We start from the raw sequence: 22549 nt of genomic DNA, 5'->3' as shown, positions 1-22549 counted from the left end.
CATGTTAGTATTGCATGGCAGATGGCTATGTTATAATATTTCATTTTTTCCTTTCATTTCAGGTATATGAAGAACAGTACTGAATACCAACCATGGATTTGAAGGCACCCTCTGCAAGATATCGGAAAGTGTCTGTGGATCACTGTATAATATGCTTCAAAACATTGAACCCTAAAAAGGAGCCAGTAGTAAAGAACCCAACTTCAGAAGGCTTGAATGCTATTCTCAAAACTAATGAACTGAAAAAAGATGATGTATACGAAGCACTCTGGCCTTTGCAAGAAGACATATTAAGCTTGACTCTAAAAGTGGTGTTCCATAAATCGTGTCGAGCCAAATATACCAGCAAATCTAAGTTAGGTAAATTCCACTCTAAGGGCGGTGACCAACAACCAAGCCCATAAGATGTCGACCCCTATAACAGATAATGGCAACAACTGCAACCCTAAATGTAGTTACTACAGATAGCGTTGCTACTATATATGGCTGTTGTTTACTCACGGATGTAGAACCGGGCATAGAGTAGAGTAGATAACATGTAGATGAAGAAGCTGGCCAACAATATTGTGAGACACAGTAATGACAACCACACCCAATCTGGCACTGGTAGGTAAATTATCATAAATACTGCATTTTCAGATCCATTCCCTGCAAAAACATGACAGTTATTAGAACAGAATTAATACAGTCTGTGAATCTATGATACAACTGCTTTGAAGTTAACAATGTTACCAAAGGTAATTTTGAAAGGTTTTAACCATAATTAAAATTATGCTCACCTGTGACAATCTTGAGCCTGCCAACAGTTTTTAATGATTATTTAAATTTAAATGTTGATTTAAAAAAAAGAAGCATTTATTGAACTAGAATGGAGATAACTATGTAACGTATGTTGTATTTGACCATTTGCGGACGTTAATGCTGGTTTTACAGTTACTAATATCTGTTTTACCGTCTCTACTCCGCGTCACTGGTAAAACTAAATTTTCGACTGTATTAACATCCGCAAATGGTCAAATACAACATAGTTATCCCCTAATTAATCACTTTTGCAACAAAATACAAAACACAAAATGTCAAAATTAAAAAAAAAAAAAGATTCCCACTGGCATAGGACAGGGTTGAAAATTAACATGAAAACCAAGGTTGCCATGCAGCAGGGCCAGTTGAAGACAAATCTTACTGGTCCTTGTCAAATTCAACTAGCCCGCCAATTATCACATTTAAATTTAACTGCTCAGCCAAAATCAAAACCAGAATGTTCTTTATTGAATAATAACCATGTGCTCATTGTATATAATCTGTTTGCTTCAAAAGGAAACCAATGAATTGGCATGTAATTTCATAATGAATAAAGTTTAAATTCATATAAAAACATATTATTAAGTTTAAAACCCATAACAACACAAATAACACTTTGAAAAAAGAAATTCAGTATAAATAAAAATGTTTCTTTACTAATTACATATTTAATCTCATTTTTAATACAGGTATAAAGACAAAATGCTAGAACAGCCAAGGTATGCAGCTTGACTTGCATTATTTTTGAAGTAAACAATAAAATAATGCAGTACAAAGAGAATAAAGATAGAATTGCACAAGTTTTAGTAAATAAACTAGTTGGGGTGGCAGTCCTCTTTTGGCGATGCAAGAGGGGCAAAATTAATTTTGTGGCGGTGCAACTGGGTAAAATCGCCAGTAAAGGATTTCCTCGGGACTGGCTGTCCTATAGACAAGGCACACACATGTGTGCGTTTAATTAGGATATTGTAAATGCTACAGTAGTAGGCTACTAATAAAATAAATATGGAAAGAAAAATAAATCTGTGACAAAAAAGGTTTGTTTTTTTACCAAAATATACATGTACTTAGTTATCATATTACAAAGCATAAAAATGTATTTATTGTTCATTGCAGGAATATTTGGACAGTTATGTCATCATATATATATGTAAGTTTTGGTGTCAGTTTAGATCTAATCTGTTCTTATTTCATGCAATTCGGTTAAACTTAAAACTGTAGTAATGGAAAATGTCATTGCTATTTTATATGCGCTCATGCGCTCATGTTAATGTGAGTTAAAACTAAAAGATAGATTTTAATTTTGTCCCAGAATAATGTAAGCTAATTAAATATGATTCCTTTTTACCACAACATTGAATAGCATTACTTTTTTAACCGGTACCATACTCGCCAGACCCTAAAATCACTGGTCACCCAACAGACTACCTTTGCAAAATTCTTACTCACCCGTAGTCAATAAAGGTTGCAAATGGCGACCGGGCGACTGCTAATTTTCAACCTTGATAGGAATCATGGGGGCAAGCGGGCATATGCGCCCCTTCTGTGTTGTTCCAGTAGCAGCAGCGATGGTTTATATATATTTATGTGTGTGTGTGTTTGTGTATCTGTGCGCCCCCCCCCCCCTCCAACACACTCATTTTTTGGCACCTTCCCAAGCCATTGATTCCTTTAACCAACGGCAATAATTTTTACCCAGTGGCAAAAAAAAAACACCCAAGCATTTTGAGAGTACTGCTAAAGCAATACATGTCTCTTACCAGGCCCAACAATTTTTTGTATCTCCTAAATTCAAGGGCCATAACTCTGAAAAGTGGGTAAATCACCACAAAACTTCAACTTGATCTGTAAAACTATATACAAATGATAAAGCTATATACAAATGATAAAGCTATATATACACCATTTCATCTTGATATCTCCAGACATTCAGGGATGTGAGAGGGGCTAGAACAAAAAAGCTTCCTGCGGCCGGGGTCCAGGGCCGCTCAAGAGCCCCTGAAGGAAAATTATTGTTTGCAACCCCTGGAACTGCCCAAAATTGCATTCAATGCTAACAAATCTAAATTGGTTATAACTTATAATATAAGGCACACATCATAAACGTGAAACTGTGAAAACTAAAGAAAGAAAGAAAGAAAAAAATGTTTTATTTAACGATGCACTCAACACATTTTATTTACGGTTATATGGTGTCAGACATATGGTTAAGGACCACACAGATTTTGAGAGAAAACCCGCTGTCACCACTTCATGGGCTACTCTTTCTGATTAGCAGCAAGGGATCTTTTATTTGCGCTTCCCACAGGCAGGATAGCATAAACCATAGCCTTTGTTGAACCAGTTATGGATCACTGGTCGGTGCAAGTGGTTTACACCTACCCATTGAGCCTTGCGGAGCACTCACTCAGGGTTTGGAGTCGGTATCTGGATTAAAAATCCCATGCCTCGACTGGGATCCGAACCCAGTACCTACCAGCCTGTTGACCGATGGCCTAACCACGACGCCACCATGCAAATGAACCGTGTGTGGTCAACAGTACTGAACATCATGTTTTTGGTTTTTAGACGAAATGGAAAAGCACATTTCCGTGTAGCTCTCACATCCCTGAGGCATCTCCTAAGTTCAAGGGCCATAACTCCATTCAAAATAGGTACATCGCCATGAAATTTAAACTTGATCTGTAACTACATGATAAATCTATAAACAAAATTTCAGCTCAAACTCTTCTGGAAAAAAGGTATGGAATTTTTTTTCCACATTTCCTAAGTTCAAGTGCCATAAATGCATTAAAAAATAGGTAAATCGCCACGAAAGTCAAACTTGATCTGTAACAGTATGTGATAAACCTATACACAAAATTTCAGCTCAATATCTAAAGGTCTTCAGAAAAAAATGTCTGGAAAACAAATTTTCACATCTCCTAAGTTCAAGGGCCATAACTCTGTCAAAAATGGGTAAATCATCATGAAAGTCATACTTGATCTGTAACAATACATGATGAAGCTATACACAAAAATCAATATCTCAAAGCCTTCTGTAAAACACATCCGAAAACGTATCAAACTCGCTTTCTACGGTTTTAAACAACTCGTAAGATAAACAGTATCTAATGGCCGCTCATGTAGTATTCTCTACATATACAATTATAATGATGCTGACTAGTAGTAAGAGCTAAACATTGATTTTATTTCTGAAATATGTTGATACCCACTGCACTAACAAAAAGTTAAACTTTGTCTAATTTAACACCACCATAGACCAACATTGATACTGTTGAAATATGTTGATACCCACTGCACTAACAAAAAGTTAAACTTTGTCTAATTTAACACAACCATAGACCAACATTGATACTATTGAAATATGTTGATACCCACCGCACTAACAAAAAGTTAAACTTTGTCTAATTTAACACCACCATAGACCAACAATGATACTGATTGTTGAAATATGTTAATACCCACTGCACTAACAAAAAGTTAAACTTTGTCTAATTTAACACCACCATAGACCAACATTGATATTGATTGTTGAAATATGTTGATACCCACTGCACTAACAAATAGTTAAAATTTGTCTAATTTAACACCACCATAGACCAACATTGATATTGTTGAAATATGTTGATACCCACTGCACTAACAAAAAGTTAAACTTTGTCTAATTTAACACCACCACTAGACCAACATTGATATTGTTTGTTGAAATATGGTGATACCCACTGCACTAACAAAAAGTTAAACTTTGTCCAATTTAACACCACCATAGACCAATATTGATATTGTTTGTTGAAATATGTTGATACCCACTGCACTAACAAAAAGTTAAACTTTGTCTAACTTAACACCACCATAGACCAACATTGATATTGTTGAAATATGTTGATACCCACTGCACTAACAAAAAGTTAAACTTAGTCTAATTTAACACCACCACTAGACCAACATTGATATTGTTTGTTGAAATATGTTGATACCCACTGCACTAACAAAAAGTTAAACTTTGTCTAATTTAACACCACCATAGACCAACATTGATATTGATTGTTGAAATATGTTGATATACCCACTGCACTAACAAAACGTTAAACTTTGTCTAATTTAACACCACCACTAGACCAACATTGATACTGATTGTTGAAATATGTTGATACCCACTGCACTAACAAAAAGTTAAACTTTGTCTAATTTAACACCACCACTAGACCAACATTGATATTGTTGAAATATGTTGATACCCACTGCACTAACAAAAAGTTAAACTTTGTCTAATTTAACACCACCATAGACCAACATTGATACTGATTGTTGAAATATGTTGATACCCACTGCACTAACAAAAAGTTAAACTTTGTCTAATTTAACACCACCACTAGACCAACATTGATATTGATTGTTGAAATATGTTGATACCCACTGCACTAACAAAAAGTTAAACTTTGTCTGATTTAACACCACCACTAGACCAACATTGATATTGATTGTTGAAATATGTTGATACCCACTGCACTAACAAAAAGTTAAACTTTGTCTAATTTAACACCACTACTAGACCAACATTGATATTGATTGTTGAATATGTTGATACCCACTGCACTAACAAAAAGTTAAACTTTGTCTAATTTAACACCACCATAGACCAACATTGATACTGATTGTTGAAATATGTTGATACCCACTGCACTAACAAAAAGTTAAACTTTGTCTAATTTAACACCACCATAGACCAACATTGATACTGATTGTTGAAATATGTTGATACCCACTGCACTAACAAAAAGTTAAACTTTGTCTAATTTAACATCACCACCAGACCAACATTGATACTGTTGAAATATGTTGATACCCACTGCACTAACAAAAAGTTAAACTTTGTCTAATTTAACACCACTACTAGACCAACATTGATATTGATTGTTGAAATATGTTGCGATCGAGACAAATTAATCCTACTTTTACCAGTCTTCAATTTCTCAAAGTCACATGACTATAGCTATAGTTGCAGTATGTAACAATTGTCGTCTGCTAACGTTTTCCTTGAAGTTCGATGAAACCATTTAATACATTGTTCAATATTTTAGATAACGTTTGTTCACCTCACGTGTGAACTGTTACAGTACTTACAAATCATATCCATTTACAGTAAAAAGTCGGCAACTGTTTTATTGTTGGTTTACGTACAATAACGGTGCAGTACTGTTTTCATATCACGCACTTCATATCTACCTTTTGAAATATTTTATTTATTTTAACGCATAATATAAATATCGATCCAATTGGGACACAAACATATATCAACACAAACGTAATATCTGCTCAATCGTATCGACTCAACCGAGACAAAAACATGATAGTTAATACACATTTTGGCCGGGACCAGACAATCATATCAACACAAACGATATATCGACTCAAGCAAGTTCAACACAACAGTGCTAGACTGTATTATAACCAAGAGTTAAAATTGATAAATTCAACCAATATTTTGAAATTAAATTACAAACAGTTAAGAGAAATCTGTTGAAACTACAACCAAATATTAAAACACTTTTAAATCTTAACCTAAGAACATTGGGGGAAATTTAATAAGCCCTAAAGTTTTATAATTAAAGGTATCATTAGTATTCTTTTTAATTTTAAAAGGTGAAGCTGCTGTGCATGTTACTTTTGTACGTGTACATAAAAAAAAAATGCTTAGGGTTTTAATTTACTGTTAAATTTAAGACTGCTGTCTCTAATACAGGGGTGCAGAAAGTACTCACCAGCTTGCCAAATGCAACTAAAAATTCTGACAAATGAGTTAAAAAATACAACTACCAGTCTGACGGGTGATCTGTCTTTTTCTGACTGATTAACAGACTACGGAAACAGAGCCTGTCAAAGGTCAATACTTCCTAGAAATGGTTTGTTTACATTGAAAGTATGTTGCCGATGTGTTTTAAATAGATTGTTCTGTTAAATACTTGTGGGATGTCACTTGAATTTTGTAAATCTATATGAAAGAAATTTGAAAATTTTATATAGGAATATTTTTTTAATTTATTGATTTGTCAATCAAGGTATGGGACTTGATTTCGTTTGTCACATGATGTTGATCTCATGAGTTACCAAGGGTACTTAATAATATATCATTTGAAGTGGAGACAGTGTATATTATGATATTGTTAAACAGTAATATTGTTCTATAGGCTGGTGGACTAGTAGAAATTCTGGCAGGCTAGTAAATTTTAGTTGGTTCTGTTCTGTAATATATTACATTAAATCATTTAAATCATCATAATAATATTGTGCCTTCTAACTTACAATCCAGGTCACATTCAATGCACATTTCAGTAAACATGAAATTATGTCACTACCCAATTCCCATGTATGAGATCACATGCATGTGTACGGTTTGATGAAAACTTTGAGAAATGCAGTTCTTAAGTTGCCAATATACAGGGGCATACATTTCTTTATATATACAGTGAAACCTCTCAAAACCAGACCCTCTGTAAACCGGAATTCCCTCAAAACTGGACGTTTTTCGTGGCCCCCTTTTAAATATCTGTACAGAAGAGAACCTCTCTAAACTGAATACCTCTTAAAACAAGACATCTTAAGAGAATTTGGATACACAGAAATTGACACCCCTTTTAACTTTTGCCTTTTTATTTCAATAGTTTAATTATGTTTTGGATGTATAGAGAGTCTGATTAAGATAGTTAATATAAATTATTATATGACAAAAAATGTTTTAATTATTTGAATTTTTATCATTTTATACCAATAAAAACTTGCAGATATACTTTTTTTTTTAAAGTATGGTAACTCTAATAAGAATTTACAATTGCCAAAATTGTAAGGTATATTAGCTGTGGGGAATGGTTATATGATAATAGTGAATTAATTGGGCAAACATTACAACTGATAGTTCAGTATTACAGTAGGTTTTATGACCACCAAAAATCTTGAAGGATGATTGGGGTCAGAAGTGAAATTTTAAAGTTGATGGTTTTTTATCTGTAAATCGCAAATTCAAACAATAAAAATGACTAAAAACAAAACAATAAGAACTGTATGATCAACAGAATGAAAAAGATTGACAGAAATAATGTTCCAGTGATAAATGGACCTTCCTAGAAATTGTCAAAATCGAGAATGACATCCCACACACGTGATGCATGTGCAAACTATGGAATGTGTTTCGGTGTGTTGATAAACAGACCTGAACGTTCTTTACTAGGATGTCTGTGATCTAATAGTTGATATTAATCTTTCAGGTTCCCTTACTTTTTTTGAAGAATATAGTATTTGTGCCTCCACTTATAGAGGGGCAGAACGTAGCCCAGTGGTAAAGCATTCGCTCGATACGCAGTCGGTGTGAGATCAATCCCTGTCGGCTGGCTCATCTGCCTATTTCTTGTTCCAGCCTGCTCACCACGACTGGCATATCAAAGACCATGGTATGTGCTATCCTAACTGTGAGATGGTACATATACAAGAACCCTTGCTACTCCATTCTGAGACCATGTTAAAATTACCAATTGCTCTGGTCATGTCATTAAAGAAAACCACCTTTGTTTTTGTTCCACTTATAGAATGAAGCATTTAGCCAATACTGTGAACATTAAACAAGTCTGAAAATGAAACTAGCCATGATTATTTTGCATGATATTAATTGGTCATCATTCTCCACTCCTGAAAGTTGTTTAATTACGAAAACATGAAATCATTCACACTTTTTTAATTTGAATGTGTTTTGTTATATTTTACACTTGTTGAAATTTGCCTTTTTACCCTGCATTCTAACCATAAGCCAAATGGTGTCACCTTCTCTTATAAAGTTTACCAAATTCGCGACCTGCGGGCCATACAATTTTCTTTTTTTACAATAACGTTAGTGTTTCATGTTAAAATACTATGGAAACCTAAGACAATCAATGGAAGAACTAACCTTTGTATGCTTCAAGTAAAGTGCCACTGTTTCTATCCATAAAGTAGGCGATTAACTGCACCAAGGAAAGGAACAGGACCAGCAGCATGTACACCATGGTACTGAACACCGTACTGAGAAACCATCTGTAACAACATGAATATTGTAACATACAGTATTAATCAAAATGGCAACATTAACACGATGGTACTGAACACCATACTGATAAACCAACTGTAACAACATGAATATTGTAACATACAGTATTAATCAAAATGGCAACATTAACATGATGGTACTGAACACCATACCGATAAACCAGCTGTAACAACATGAATATTGTAACATACAGTATTAATCAAAATGGCAACATTAATAAAGATAACAACACTATTGATAAACAACAACATTAATACAGATGGCAACATTAATAAAAATAACAATATTTATACAGGTAACATTAATACAGATAAAATAACTAGTGATGGGAATTGGTTTGGAATTTCATCATCAATCATCAGCTGACACCAACTGATGGACATTCAATTATATAATCAGTTTAAATATATACGATCTTGGCAAGGATCGGACCTTTTAGTGATAATGCCCTAATAGTTCCATGTTCACTATATGAAAATTTTAATATATCCATGTTTTAAACACTGTTACATTACCAGAGGAGATATCTTTTGCATGGAAATAGTCTTGCCAATTTTTCTTGATTTAATTATGTTTATCTGTAGTAATAATTGACTGTTTACTATTTTCTTCAACTACGCCCACCATGCAAGCTAATGATAAAACGTGTCAATTTTCGTGTCGTTCAATGTAGTTCTAACAATTACAAGATTTATTGGTACATAAGCTTTTTTGCAGAATTTAGTAATTTTTTACATTTTATTTTGATGGATGGCCTTCTATCTGTTGGTAAAAACCAAAACATTCCCGTACGGGCGACCATGCTTTTCCACTTGAATTTTGCGACTTTGGCATGGATAAAGGAGCCTTAGGTGATTTGTATCTGCCAGACTTCTAATTGTATGCTGAAAATGATGTTAAATCTCAGAAACCTGCCTATATAATTCCGCGTAAAGAAAATACTTACTGTCTTGCATTTCCTTGGTTTGGCAAAATCGTGGAAGAGTTTATAATTGTGCTATTTGCACACGGAAAGGGCAGGGTGTCTCAGTAAAAATAATATCAAGATGAATTTGACATATGCAAAGTCTGACAACTAGGTAGGATTTGTTTATCACTGTAATGTATATAGAATTAATACCAATAGCGATATAGAAACTATTATTGTTTAGTTACTATTACCGGAAGTGTTAATATAACAATATGGAGAAGGTATCCTAGGGTTATGGCATGGCCAAGCAGACGACAAGTCTATGTTCTCAGTACATAAAAGCCACTACAGTATCATTTTTGATATGAGTTTGTTGAATCTGGAACTTGGTTATTATGGAAGTTTACGGTACAGTCGATCCGTTTAACCAGGATATTGAATCTTGGACACGTACACAGAACGCCTATTGGCCTACTTCATAGCCTGAGTACTCTGACTGTAAGAGAGATAGAGAGACATTTGGACATAAATACGCTCTCATTACAGTCAGAGACCAAGCTATGTAATTTTTTGGCAAAAAGTAGTCAAAGATTTCCTCTCTAATACCACAACAATCCTATATTTGACGTCAAATACATTTACATCGACCATTTTCGAGTTCCTTGATTAAACAAAATTCAGATATTAATCACTAATACACACACTACAGAAAGAATCTCGACAGCACCCACATTCAGCTAAGCTTCGGCAAACTCCGGACAGCAGAATTCTACGTTCGCTGACCTATTATGTGACGTTGCGTCACATGATCGCCCACTCAGCCATTCCGTCTTCTAGGGGCCGTCTCATACAATTATACGACAAGTGCCCGACAATCACCAAAAAAGTTTGTTTTGTGTAACGACACCACTAGAGCACATTGATTCATCAATTATCAGCTATTGGATGTCAAATATTTGGTAATTTTATCATAGTGTTACAGAGGAAACCCGCAGTGAGGACAATGGGTAAGGTGGCTGATCCGGAATGGCTAGCATCGAGAGGGGCGCATGTACATCAGACTGTCGAAAATTGGATAACCTTGGAGGAAAATAGCCAAGTTAGGGTTACGATAGGGGGTAACCAAGAGGAGGAGGTAGTCATAGGGACTGTTGACGTAGTGGAGGTAGCATCTGGAAAGGGGGTGGCTGCGGAAACCATGGGTATGGCAGTTGAGGTGACGGGAATGGTGGCTGAAAAAGGGGGGTCATTTTCAACAGTGGTAGCTGACACTGGGAGATACCCACTTTCAGTCCAAATATATGTAGCCCCAATCGAGGATGATATGTTGTTGGGCTTAAGACTTTTTGAGAGCGTGTAATGTTGGGGGAAAACCCATTTCTATGATTTTCACCGATCTGTCGTGAGCAGGCTTTTCGTATTTCTTTACCAAGGTACAGACAAATGCTTGGTGTTTGTCAAGCACCTTGGTGTTCTTTCTTTTTCTGAAGTTTTTTGCCCGGTCCGTCCTGAACGGGTAAGATTTTCAGTATCTTCTTGTAATCCATCAGAGATGGGGTGATTACTTGACAAAAGTAATCGATTACAATTATGATTACTTTAGAATGTCACGATTACGATTACGATTATGATTACAAGATAATTGAAAGTAATCGATTACTATTGCGAATACATTGTCTAGCAATCATGATTACAATCATGATTACATTTCGACAAATCTACACAAATAATGAAATGATGTTACCACCATGAAGTTATGCACTTTATTTTACAACCATACTGATTTCATTCATTGAAAGACATAATGGATAATTTTGGATTATTTATTAAATTATTTCAAACTTTTATAAACGTATGTATACTGCAGGGAGGGAATCAGTTTCCAAAACCAGATTTATTATTCTTAAATTTAGATTATTGATGAAAAGGTACCCATAACCATAGGTATTATTACTGTATCAATGCATAACATATATATTTTGTTATATTATTGAAATAAGCCATAATTAGTAATTACAAACTGTCTGATCACTATTACTTGTTATTTTATTGTTTGTAGAACGTATACCATTTAATACCATCCACAATGGGTTTTTTTGTGGGTTTTTTAATCTATAAATGAAGAAATAAAGAACGAAAGAAAAGAACAAACAAGTAAACAAATAATTAAATTGATATCTGCATACATATACATGTGCACAAGTTGCTCATTGCATTTAATTGTTGATATTCTAAAAATGACTATTATTAATGAATCGATTTGCAGTCATGCTTGCTTTGTGCCATATTATAAGGATCCAACTGTATTGTTAAAAATTACAAGTATCTTGGTCTGGGTGCGTTTATTTTGGTATCATTACAAGCGCCGTGTTTCATAGAACATCTATTAAAATCAGCTTTCGGGAATTTTTATCAGACGTATTAATATTTTAAGCTATTTTAAAGGAAAATAAACCAAGGTTTATCGTGATAGACTACTTTCAACTGGAAGTTTGCTCAACTAGTTACGTTATTTGTGGTTGTGTCTGCGATAGGGTGAGGATCACTGCCCATGGAATCAAGCTTGATACGACTGGCTGGCTGCCCGTCTGCAGTCATAACTACTAACAAAAGAAAAGAAAGTTTGCCACAGTACCATTGGTGGACTAGCTTTCACACCTGTGACAAAACGAGATATTGTCAAGCGTTTCTTAGTTGAATTCAGACCCGTGATAACATTGTATATGCATTCAGAGGAACGCAAGTGTTTTATTATAAAAACAAATATACATATATTATTCATTTTTTTACGGCAATGAATTAGGACACAAAACTGGGTCATGGTGCAGCGCCCTTTTATATATTGCTAGCTAGAACACTGTATTCATTCAAGTGGTTTTATAGTAAACGTAAACACGATAGATACCATTATGTGAATGTGTGTCTTCATCCCCTGTATAACATTCATTTAATAATCCAGACGTTATGATCCCGTTTCTCAAGGCAGTTACTGGAGTTGATGCTAAACACATCTAAGTTTAGTAAATAATTATGAGTAATCATGAAAGTAATCGCTGATTACAATTACATTAGCAATGTAATCGATTACAATTGCGATTACATGACATTCTCAAACAATGTAATCGATTACGATTGCGATTACATAAAAACATGTAATCGATTATAATTGATTACAATTACTGATTACGATTACCCCATCTCTGATATCCATGGACCCTGCAGCTGCAGGGTCTCCTCTGCTTACCTTTATCGTCTGTTTATTGTTTTTGAGGGGGAGGGAAAGTATCAGCCATGAAAAATCCTTTTTGGTCTTGTGTCCCTTGGGGAGAGGGTCCCAAATTATTTTGTGGGGGAATAATAGTTAATTTTTAATTGACTATTGTCAAGTTGGGGGATAGCTAATTGGTTTACAATTCTTTTTACTAAGTATTTAATTAGGAGGCCAACATCATATAGGGTAATATATGATGGACCAGTTTTTTTATAGGTATGTAATATAGTGTAAAATAGTTGCCTTGGCTGACGTTTTCATAAAAGGCAGAGTTTGAAGTTATTTAACTGTTTAACTTTTTAAGTGTTTAACTTTTCAAGTGTTATTCAAGGAATAGTTCTTAGTGTATATTTTATAATATTTCTGGATGCGACTTTAACTGTGCCTTAGTGCATAATTTATAATATTCCTGGAGATAACTTTAACTGCTTTTCTGGATGCCATCACCAGATAGGCCAGTACTATTCACAAATGTGACTAAAGCATTTCTTTTGGGGGGGTAGTTTTAATTTGAGAAGATATGGAACCATGGGTGTTTCCAAAGAACCTGTTTATTCATGGATGCCTAACAAATCCTGGGCTTATATCCAGGTCGGAGAAAGTGTTTAGTGTTTCCTGAAAATTCTGAAGCTGATCTACTCTTCTATAAAACAGGGGGGAGTGTGGTGACCTTTGACCCGGCTACCCCCCGGATGGAGAGTGTGGCTGCTCGCAGAAAACCGATGACAGATCTGCGAGTCATGACCATATAGGGTTTCGGCGGGAAGATAGAGCCCAATGGCTGGATGGAAGAGGTCACGTGACCTGGGATTCGGAGATGTCGTTTGCTGTGTGACTGTCCCGACGCACTTGATTACGGAACCACGGAACGAACCAGCAGTGTTGGCTATCACAGTAGGAAATAACAGTAAGTACGACTAATAATAATTTAGAATCCCAACAAAGGCTTCTACTCATAAACAGAGATATTGGGCATTAACTCTACAACTACAGTACACAGGAGAAACTTTCTACCTTATTTTCTATTTCTATGAAATACATATGACAATAAACACTGGGTTAGATGTTAGTTAGCACATCCCTATAGCCAAATATAACAACTTACTGAGCCTGAAGGTGAAACGGAAAAACTTTTCCACGTCATAGATGATAGCAGTCCGCGCCGCTGTTCCGATTACGTCACAAACGGACTGCGCATGCATACCATCAGTCTCTTTTACTTTTGGCTCATCATTGAGGATCAGGGCCTGTGCTTATAAAACTTTGAGAGTCCAGACTCAATCTCTAATGATGTCACACACATACAATTTGTATGGCGTTGTCATGACATTCACGTCTCAGACTATTAGTCTCGAGTCTAGACTCTAAAAGTTTTATAAGCACCAGACCTGGTTTATGTTATTCAATGAACTTTCTTGAATATTTTGCTCATTCCTTATCAGGTTTTTAAAATTGTTTTTTGCCAACGCTCACAAACCGGTAGACTAAAGTGTTCAGTAAATTATTGTGAACGGGTACCGACAATTTTTAACACGACAATTGTATTTTCGTTGGTTGTTATATTTGGCTACAAGGATGGGCTAATTAACGTCTAACCCAGTGTTTATTGTCATAAGTATTGAAATAGAAATTCAGGTATATTCCGGGTAAGGACATTGAGCATGGTGACACCATGAGCAGACTTCCATAAGCTATGAAACCTGAATTTGTGCCTATCCCTGCAGAAAATGTGTTTTTGATCAACTTTCTTGATTCTTCTCCAGTTACAGCTGAGGAAATCGAAAAACTGACTCGTGCTGATCCTGTTCTTTCGAGAGTGAAAAGATTAATTACGAATGATTGGACAAATTTAGATGAACCTGAATTGAAGCCGTATCATGTTCGAAGAAATGAGCTGATCACTCATGGTGGAATTGTACTATAGGGATCAAGAGTAGTTGTACCCCAAAAGGGACATTCACATGTTCTCACAATGTTACATGATTCTCACCCTGGAATTGTGAAAATGAAGACCCTTGCGCGTAGTTATGTTTGGTGGCCAAACATTGACTCTGAAATCGAAATGACAGTTCGCAAGTGTAATTTGTGCCAAATAAATGTGAAAGGCACACCAGCTGTGAAAATGCACCCCTGGGAGTATCCACAAGGTCTGTGGAAACGCATCCACACTGACTATGCTGGTCCTTTCATGAACAAAATGTTTCTGATTATAGTTGATGCTTTCTCAAAATGGATTGATGTACATGTGATGACAACAGCAACTTTGCAAGCTACAATCAAGAAACTTGAAATGACATTTGCCACGCATGACTTGCCTACTACTGTTGTATCTGATAATGGAACGTCTTTCACAAGCAGCAAATTTGAAGCATTCATGGCTCAAAACAATATTGAACACATAAAGACTGCTCCCTACCACCCAGGATCCAACAGACTGGCAGAACGTTGTGTCTAAACGTTCAAAGAAGCAATGAAAAAAATATAAGGGCAATCTGTAGAATCAAAAGTGTCTCGCTTCCTGTTTAGATACCGAACTATGCCACACTTGACGGCAGGCAAGTCGCCTTTGAAACTTTTAATGGGGAGGAAGTTGACAACTCATCTTGACCTCTTTCACCCTGATAAGACTGCAAAAATTTAATTAAAAAAAGTTCAAGCAAAACAAAACGTTCACCATGATACATACTGCAAAAACAAAACTCTTTCTGTTGGTGACAAAGCATTTGCAACAAATTTTGGTAGAGGTTCTCGCTGGATTCCAGGCACCATTACAAGTCAAACCAGTTCGGTATCTGTTATAAAAACACTTGAAGGTCAGATTATTCGTAGACACCATGACCATTTAAAACACCGTTATATAAATGGAACTGTGTATTCTGATGTTATTCTGGATTCAATGGATACCACACAACATACCACACCAGTAAACAGTCAACCCATTGTGCTCAACCCTGTGCAGCACAGTCAACCCATTGTGCTCAACCCTGTGCAGCGCAGTCAACCCATTGTGCTCAACCCTGTGCAATAGGTCGCTCCAGAACCTGTCAACCCTCCAGTTCCTGTTTGCAGATCTACTAGACATTCAAAACCACCAGACAGACTGAATTTCCAAGTGCAGTGAATAAAAGTCACTAACATTTTGTTGAGCCAGAACATTACAATCAGTTAACTTTTCCGCAACAATTGATTAGGCCTATGGATTTTAAAATCGGTTATCACAGTGCTTGAGCTCCAACGATCAATTTTCAAATATAAACTATCTTTGGCCCACCACTAAAAATAACATTAATATACCTACATAACAACATTATTAATAAAGATAACAAGCCAGATTTGTATACAGGGAGCAGGACAAAAAATCTACAGTTTGTCTTCAAGTGTGTGTGTATTGGGGGGGGGGGGGGGGGGGGGGGGCATATTCTCTATTTCTTAAACACCCACTGGAGAGAACGCTGAGATTTTTCATACATTGTATCCCATAACGATCGAGTGGAATGTCAATTTGAGGACATCTGATTGATTATTCGATGACGATAACGCCTTAGCACCCAATAAATAAATAAAAACTGAATCCTTTGTGATATAATTTAAATTGAAACTCACTGTGTTGTGATATATATGTTAACTGCAAGCAAAAGTGTTGTAAATACATTTCAATTATGTTGTTGAGGATTTGTAAGAAATAGAATTTTACAAGGGTGTCCATAAGACAGAATCATTTACATTAAACGTTTGGTTTAAAACATATCAAACTCGTTTCTGATTGGTAGATACATTTTGAAACAACTGGTAAGATCAATGATATCTAACGGTCACTCCTGTGCATATGGTGTTCTCTTTACATGTACATAAAAACAAAATAATAATAATATAAAAATCCACACCACAGAAACCCAGGACAAAACAATAAATTATGTGTCCATCATATTATGTTAAACAATTGACTACATGTACATTAATGTGTATCAGACTTCACTATGAAAAAACACTGACGGGAATGATTAATATGTCCCCTAACTTAGATTATAGGGAACTACTTAAGATTCTACCATATTAACCATTTATATTTAATTTTTTTGTAGTGCTATTTTTAAAATTCATATGTTAAGTAATTAGGAGGATCTAAAAATTAATCATTGAACTAATCTTAGGGGAGTGACAGGGAAATGCTAGGTCTGATACTGTATAATACTTAAAAAAACAAATGCGATCTTCATCAAAGCTCACCGATAATTTCGTCCCCCCACGCAAGTGTTCATCCAAATGCAATGGTGGTCAGAATCTGAGACACACTTGTTGCAGGATCTGCAATGCTTCGAGTTCACCCCGCTATAAAATCAAACAGAATGATATAGTAGTAATCATAAAAGATAATATGGAAGGTCAAAAATTTTATTTGCATTTTACTGTGTTATTTTAAATTCGATAAAATTAAATGTCAAACAATTTTCCCATAACTTTTCATGACCAATTACTTCAAAATTAAATGACTTTCCAATGGTGTTTGAAAACTCTATGAGATGTACCTTAAAGCCACTGAGAGCGAGAGAGAGAGAGAGAGAGAGAGAGAGAGAGAGAGAGAGAGAGAGAGAGAGAGAGAGAGAGAGAGAGAGAGAGAGAGAGAGAGCAAGAGAGAGAGCGAGAGAGAGAGCGAGAGAGAGAGAGAGAATGGGTGTAGGTCGTCTCTAAACATTTACTACTTATAATAAAGTCCTGGACAGATTTTAATATGCTTAAACTGTTCTGGCACTTTACCTAGTTGAAACAGTCCATTTATTAATGTGGTTAAGAATTTTACAATTTGTCCCCCACACTCCACATCCCATACACAATTTACTTGAAATGTTCTGTGGCCAATTTCGAGCTGTCTTCTGCCTTCCACCTCCAGTTTATATTTACTGTTAGGGGTGGGATTTAGCTCAGTCAGTTAAGTGTTATCTTGAGGTGCTTGTGTCACAGGATCGAACCACCTCAGTGGATCCATTCAATTGATTGGGGGTTTTCCATGCAAAGGCCGTGGTATGTGCTTTCCTATATCCCTTGCTGCATTGGGAAAAATGTAGCAGATTCCCTTTGATGACTATGTGTCAGAATTACCAGACATTTCACATCCAATAGTCAATTATTAATTAATCAATGTGCTCTAGTGGTGTCGTTAAATAAAACAAACTAACTTTAACTATATTCACTGTCAAAGTTCTCTTCATCAGGGCGCAGAGACATATTTGAGTACTTGGCAACCGTAGGCCACTAATATATTACACACACACACACACACACACACACACCCGGCTCCACAACCATAATCTTAATACCATAAAATATAAAGTGTTGCTTAGCACCCTGAAATAATGAGTAATATAATAGCTTTGTAGGAGACGTGAAAGTCTGGTGACTAACAAGTACATATTTCATATTAGATAGTATAATGGCCGCAAAAGATGGTCCATTGAAATATATGGCAGAATTGTTCAAATCAAAAAGCAGTGTAACAACTTGGACAAAATATTTCAGAATCATACCCGAGGGCTGTAAAACTCTTGTCAAATTACAAAACATCTTCTGTTGCACAATCTTATTTATCCTATAACTTACCCATGATATCCATGTCATAAACCCATGTGATAATTTAGTTTACTAAATATCGAATGAAAATATTATTTTGGAAGTGTTATAGGATAAACAGAATTTGCTACTAGTGTTTTTTAATTAAAAAACACTTGTGACGAATCCTCTATGTAAGTTCCTTGATAGCGTCGACGAGTTACTCGGAATTCACGTGTGCACAATTGGAATGTGAAAAGGGTCTATTTAAAATGATTCTGTGTATATTAAATATATCGATGTCTTGTGGACATTTCAAGTCCATTTTCACAATCTATTTATAGCCAAATCAGTTGTATCATGAAAACGTCTCTGTTATTGTTTAGTATATTTTACACATGTAGAAGTAGCAGAAGATGGTGCCTTTAAAATGCACCCCATTTTTTAATAAAATAATTTATGAGTTTGAAAATAGGTAAGAAATTAGATCTTTTACAGGAATTGTACCTGCCTCTATAGTCCACAGTTGTGTTGAATGAGATCTCATTTGCCATGAATTATTTGTGCACACATGGCTGGGGGTGAAGTGTCTTCAGTGAAATGGAAAATCGGGGGGGGGCTCCAAAAAATTAAAGACATCACCTAGTTGAAATAATCTTGCTACTTAAAGCAAGGACTGGCTGTCATCACTACATATGTAATTCACCTGTGAAAATTATCTTTTTAAACAAATTTCCATTTATGTTACTATGGTGGACAGTGTTATTATTTATTTCCCTGCTACCTAGAGTGAGCAGCATAAACTGCGTGGGCGTGTACTTACACCGTTACTTCGCGTAAGTGGCAGTACAAGTCCTCAATCAGGTACTGATACTTGCTCCTGTCGAAGACCGCCAATGTTTGTTGTTTTGGCTTCTTCAGTACAGCCTCATCAGCCGGGTTGATTGATAAAGTCATTGCACTGCACACACGGTGTACTGCACTTGCCAAGCAGACTGCCTAGCCATGCGTCAAGAATCATATCTCACATACAAAATATTACTCCCACCCTTGTTGGACAGAGGAGAAGACAGTGGAATGAATAAATGAATTAATAAATGTTTACACGGTTTTATACTCCGATAATGGGCACCATTCCTCATAATTCCTCATAATTCCCCAAAGGCTATGTCGTGTTTTCATTCCCAGTTTTGGAGTATGGTACACACACAAAAAAAAAGTCCCAATCTGAATGCGAAACATTTCTTTAAAAAAAAAAATCTAAACACATATTTTCCCTCCCACATAACATTTTGTAATGCGAAACAGATATATCAATTTGAATAAACAAGTCCATGTATAGAATTACTGTTTTAAATTCTAACTTAGCTTTTTTCCCCCGCAAAACGACGCTAAAATTCCAAAAGTCAAAGCCAAATGTTAGAAACAAACCCCTGGTTTAACAATATCTCAACACACACACGGAGAGAGAGAGAGAGAGAGAGAGAGAGAGAGAGAGAGAGAGAGAGAGAGAGAGAGAGAGAGAGAGAGAGAGAGAGAGAGAGAGAGAGAGAGAGGGGGGGGGGGGGAGAAAGAGAGATATTTGAGGGAATTGTGCCTTTGATGATACAAGCATGACCTTTGGCACACTGTTAGGGCATGCCCTAAGAAAGATTTTTAGCTATGGTCTCACTACACAGATGTCATCTGCCATTGAAACCCATGTTAAACTGCCCAACTTCAAGCGAAGATTGCCCATAGAACGGGTTCTCGTTGGCACTAACAACATACACCATTGCGAACATACATTATATAAGCATTTATATTCACTCCAAAATTGTGAACATTTCCGTCTCAGTTTTTTGCTATATGACCGCATCTGGCTGTAGTACCGGTCCGAACAGGTGGTTCATTAACCGATTTACTCCGGCTGTCACTTGCGCTATATACCCATGTCCGAAAAGGTCGATGCACAATATTACAAAATAACATGGGCAAAATACAGCCAGAAGGCTTACCATTAAACATACATATTGTTTTAATTCTTCACCATTTCCTAGAAGTGAATATGTGAACCATAACATGTGCCACAATTAAGAACTATAGTGGACCGTGATGAATGAACTCTCACCCGGAAGTGATCTGTGTAGTGAGACCTATACAGATTTGCCCTATGGCCATAATGGTGGTCATTTTACAAAATGGCTGCCACCGGTTGTTATTTTACCAGTAGCTCAGGATCTAGACCACCTAGGATCTTGATTCCAGTGGCTAATCTTACATTTTTAAGGATGAGGAATGCAGTGGTACTATTTACAACACGCTAGCAACTACCAAAGTACATATATCTAGCATTCAGGGAAATAAATAATAGTAAAACCATCAACATAATTAATATTGGCAGAGCTATACATGCTTTCGAACAGTGACATGTGAGAGTACAATGCAGTACTTCCCAATGTTTTCTTTATAATACTTGATATTTATTTATATGAGCACATAGTTTACAAGATTATGCTGTATCTTGCAAATTAATATTGCATGTTCCAATGTTGTTTGGCATGTTAGTGGTGAGCACAAATCCACGACAATCCCTCCATTATTAACCAAGTAAGGCCTTCCATGGTAGTATTACAGGTTTGCAATGAAACGTAACATTAGTTCTGAAAACACAGTCCACCACAGTGGCAAAGGCAGTGCACTGAAGTGCTGCCGTGACACATTTGGACTGTCCTCTTCACCCCCTTTTGCAACCACAGTGGAGGAATCACTTCTGGTAGTGTGCTCCAGTGAACTTCCCATCCACCTGTGTCCTTCCTCTTCCACCCACAGTCACCTGGGGATGAGAGTTCAAGGGCTGCAACCATGATCTGTCCCTAGCAGTGACCAGCTTGGTAGGCAGCCCTCTGTGTGCTGAATCAGTGCTGCTTGTTCTACCTTTCTGGGTGAACAGCTGTTTGCGTACCTCATTCCTGGTTGCTAGTGCGGTCATAGAGCAATACCACGAATCGCTCCAGAGGCTCCACCCAGTCGTCTATGGCATCTGGGGTGGCAGCCAAGGCACAGAAGCCTCCAGTGACGACATCAAAGGTTGCCGTCTTTTTGCCCCTGCCACCAAAAGATGACACAGTAAAGGCATGGAACATTAGTAAGGCTATGCATCGATCCGGACCTAGTGCCCTCACCATCTCATGAGCTGCTAAATGCCTAAAACTCTTCCCCGTTCCAAAGGCAACCCACAGTTAAGTGATGTTGGGCTGCTGTCACTGCCAGTACTAGCACATCTGTGTCAACTGTGTGTAATGACACCTTGGTATAACGTTCCTTCACAGCATATTCTAGGTGCAGTAGGATGCAGATATCAGCCTCCTCATGTGTACATGGTGCAATACCTGATATATCTTGGGGCTCAGTACAGAGGACTTCAGCATGATGGGTGTTGATTATTTGTTTTTCAGTGTCAAGGTTTGTCACACTGGTAGCCAGGAAGGAGAACAGCTCAGCCTTTTTGTCGTCGATGCACAGAAACTGACCAGTTTCCAGGAATGTCACTGGATGGCTCAACGCGTCTACGAACTCCCTTCCCTCTCTTGCTGCATGTTTCGGCCTTCGGATTATCAGGGAGATATTAATCCCACACGACATCAACTCTGTTGACATGCTGCAGCTGAGACAGAATGCATGGTGAGAACACTTGCTGCCCGTAATCGGAAAATGTCTTAGCAGCACCAGGACATAGCATGTTCACGAGAGCAGCCTCATCAAAGGTGATAACCTGTACTGTTTTCCCTCTTGATGGGATCGTTGATGGGCTTTGTGAGGTTGACCAGGCACTCGCTGACATAGGTGTTATACTGGTCCAAGTTTCTTAATTTGGTTCAGTGTCAATCACTGATACATCTGCAAGGTCTCTGGTATCCAGTACGAGAAGATCTACACTGCTGATTTCAAAGAATGGATTGCCCAT

General features: G+C 36.6%; 1 protein-coding gene across 1 annotated transcript in view; it reads right to left on the bottom strand.

Annotated features, from left to right (window-relative positions):
- The window catches only part of LOC121388036 (palmitoyltransferase ZDHHC11-like), a 39097-nt gene extending 19509 nt beyond the window's left edge, over window positions 1-19588 (bottom strand). Inside the window, exons 1-4 of the mRNA XM_041519236.1 lie at window positions 19427-19588; window positions 17287-17388; window positions 8741-8865; window positions 502-648 (exon numbers count right to left, since the gene is read on the bottom strand). Coding sequence (XP_041375170.1) covers window positions 502-648; window positions 8741-8865; window positions 17287-17388; window positions 19427-19560 — 508 coding nt within the window. The 5' untranslated portion in view covers window positions 19561-19588. The remainder of the gene's footprint in view (window positions 1-501; window positions 649-8740; window positions 8866-17286; window positions 17389-19426) is intronic.
- Between the last annotated feature and the right edge of the window lie 2961 nt (window positions 19589-22549).

The sequence above is a fragment of the Gigantopelta aegis genome, chromosome 14 (assembly GCF_016097555.1).
Source record: "Gigantopelta aegis isolate Gae_Host chromosome 14, Gae_host_genome, whole genome shotgun sequence".
NCBI classification, from domain to species: domain Eukaryota; kingdom Metazoa; phylum Mollusca; class Gastropoda; order Neomphalida; family Peltospiridae; genus Gigantopelta; species Gigantopelta aegis.
The sequence above is the reverse complement of the archived record's forward strand: the minus strand, read 5'-3'. Positions and strand labels throughout refer to the sequence as shown.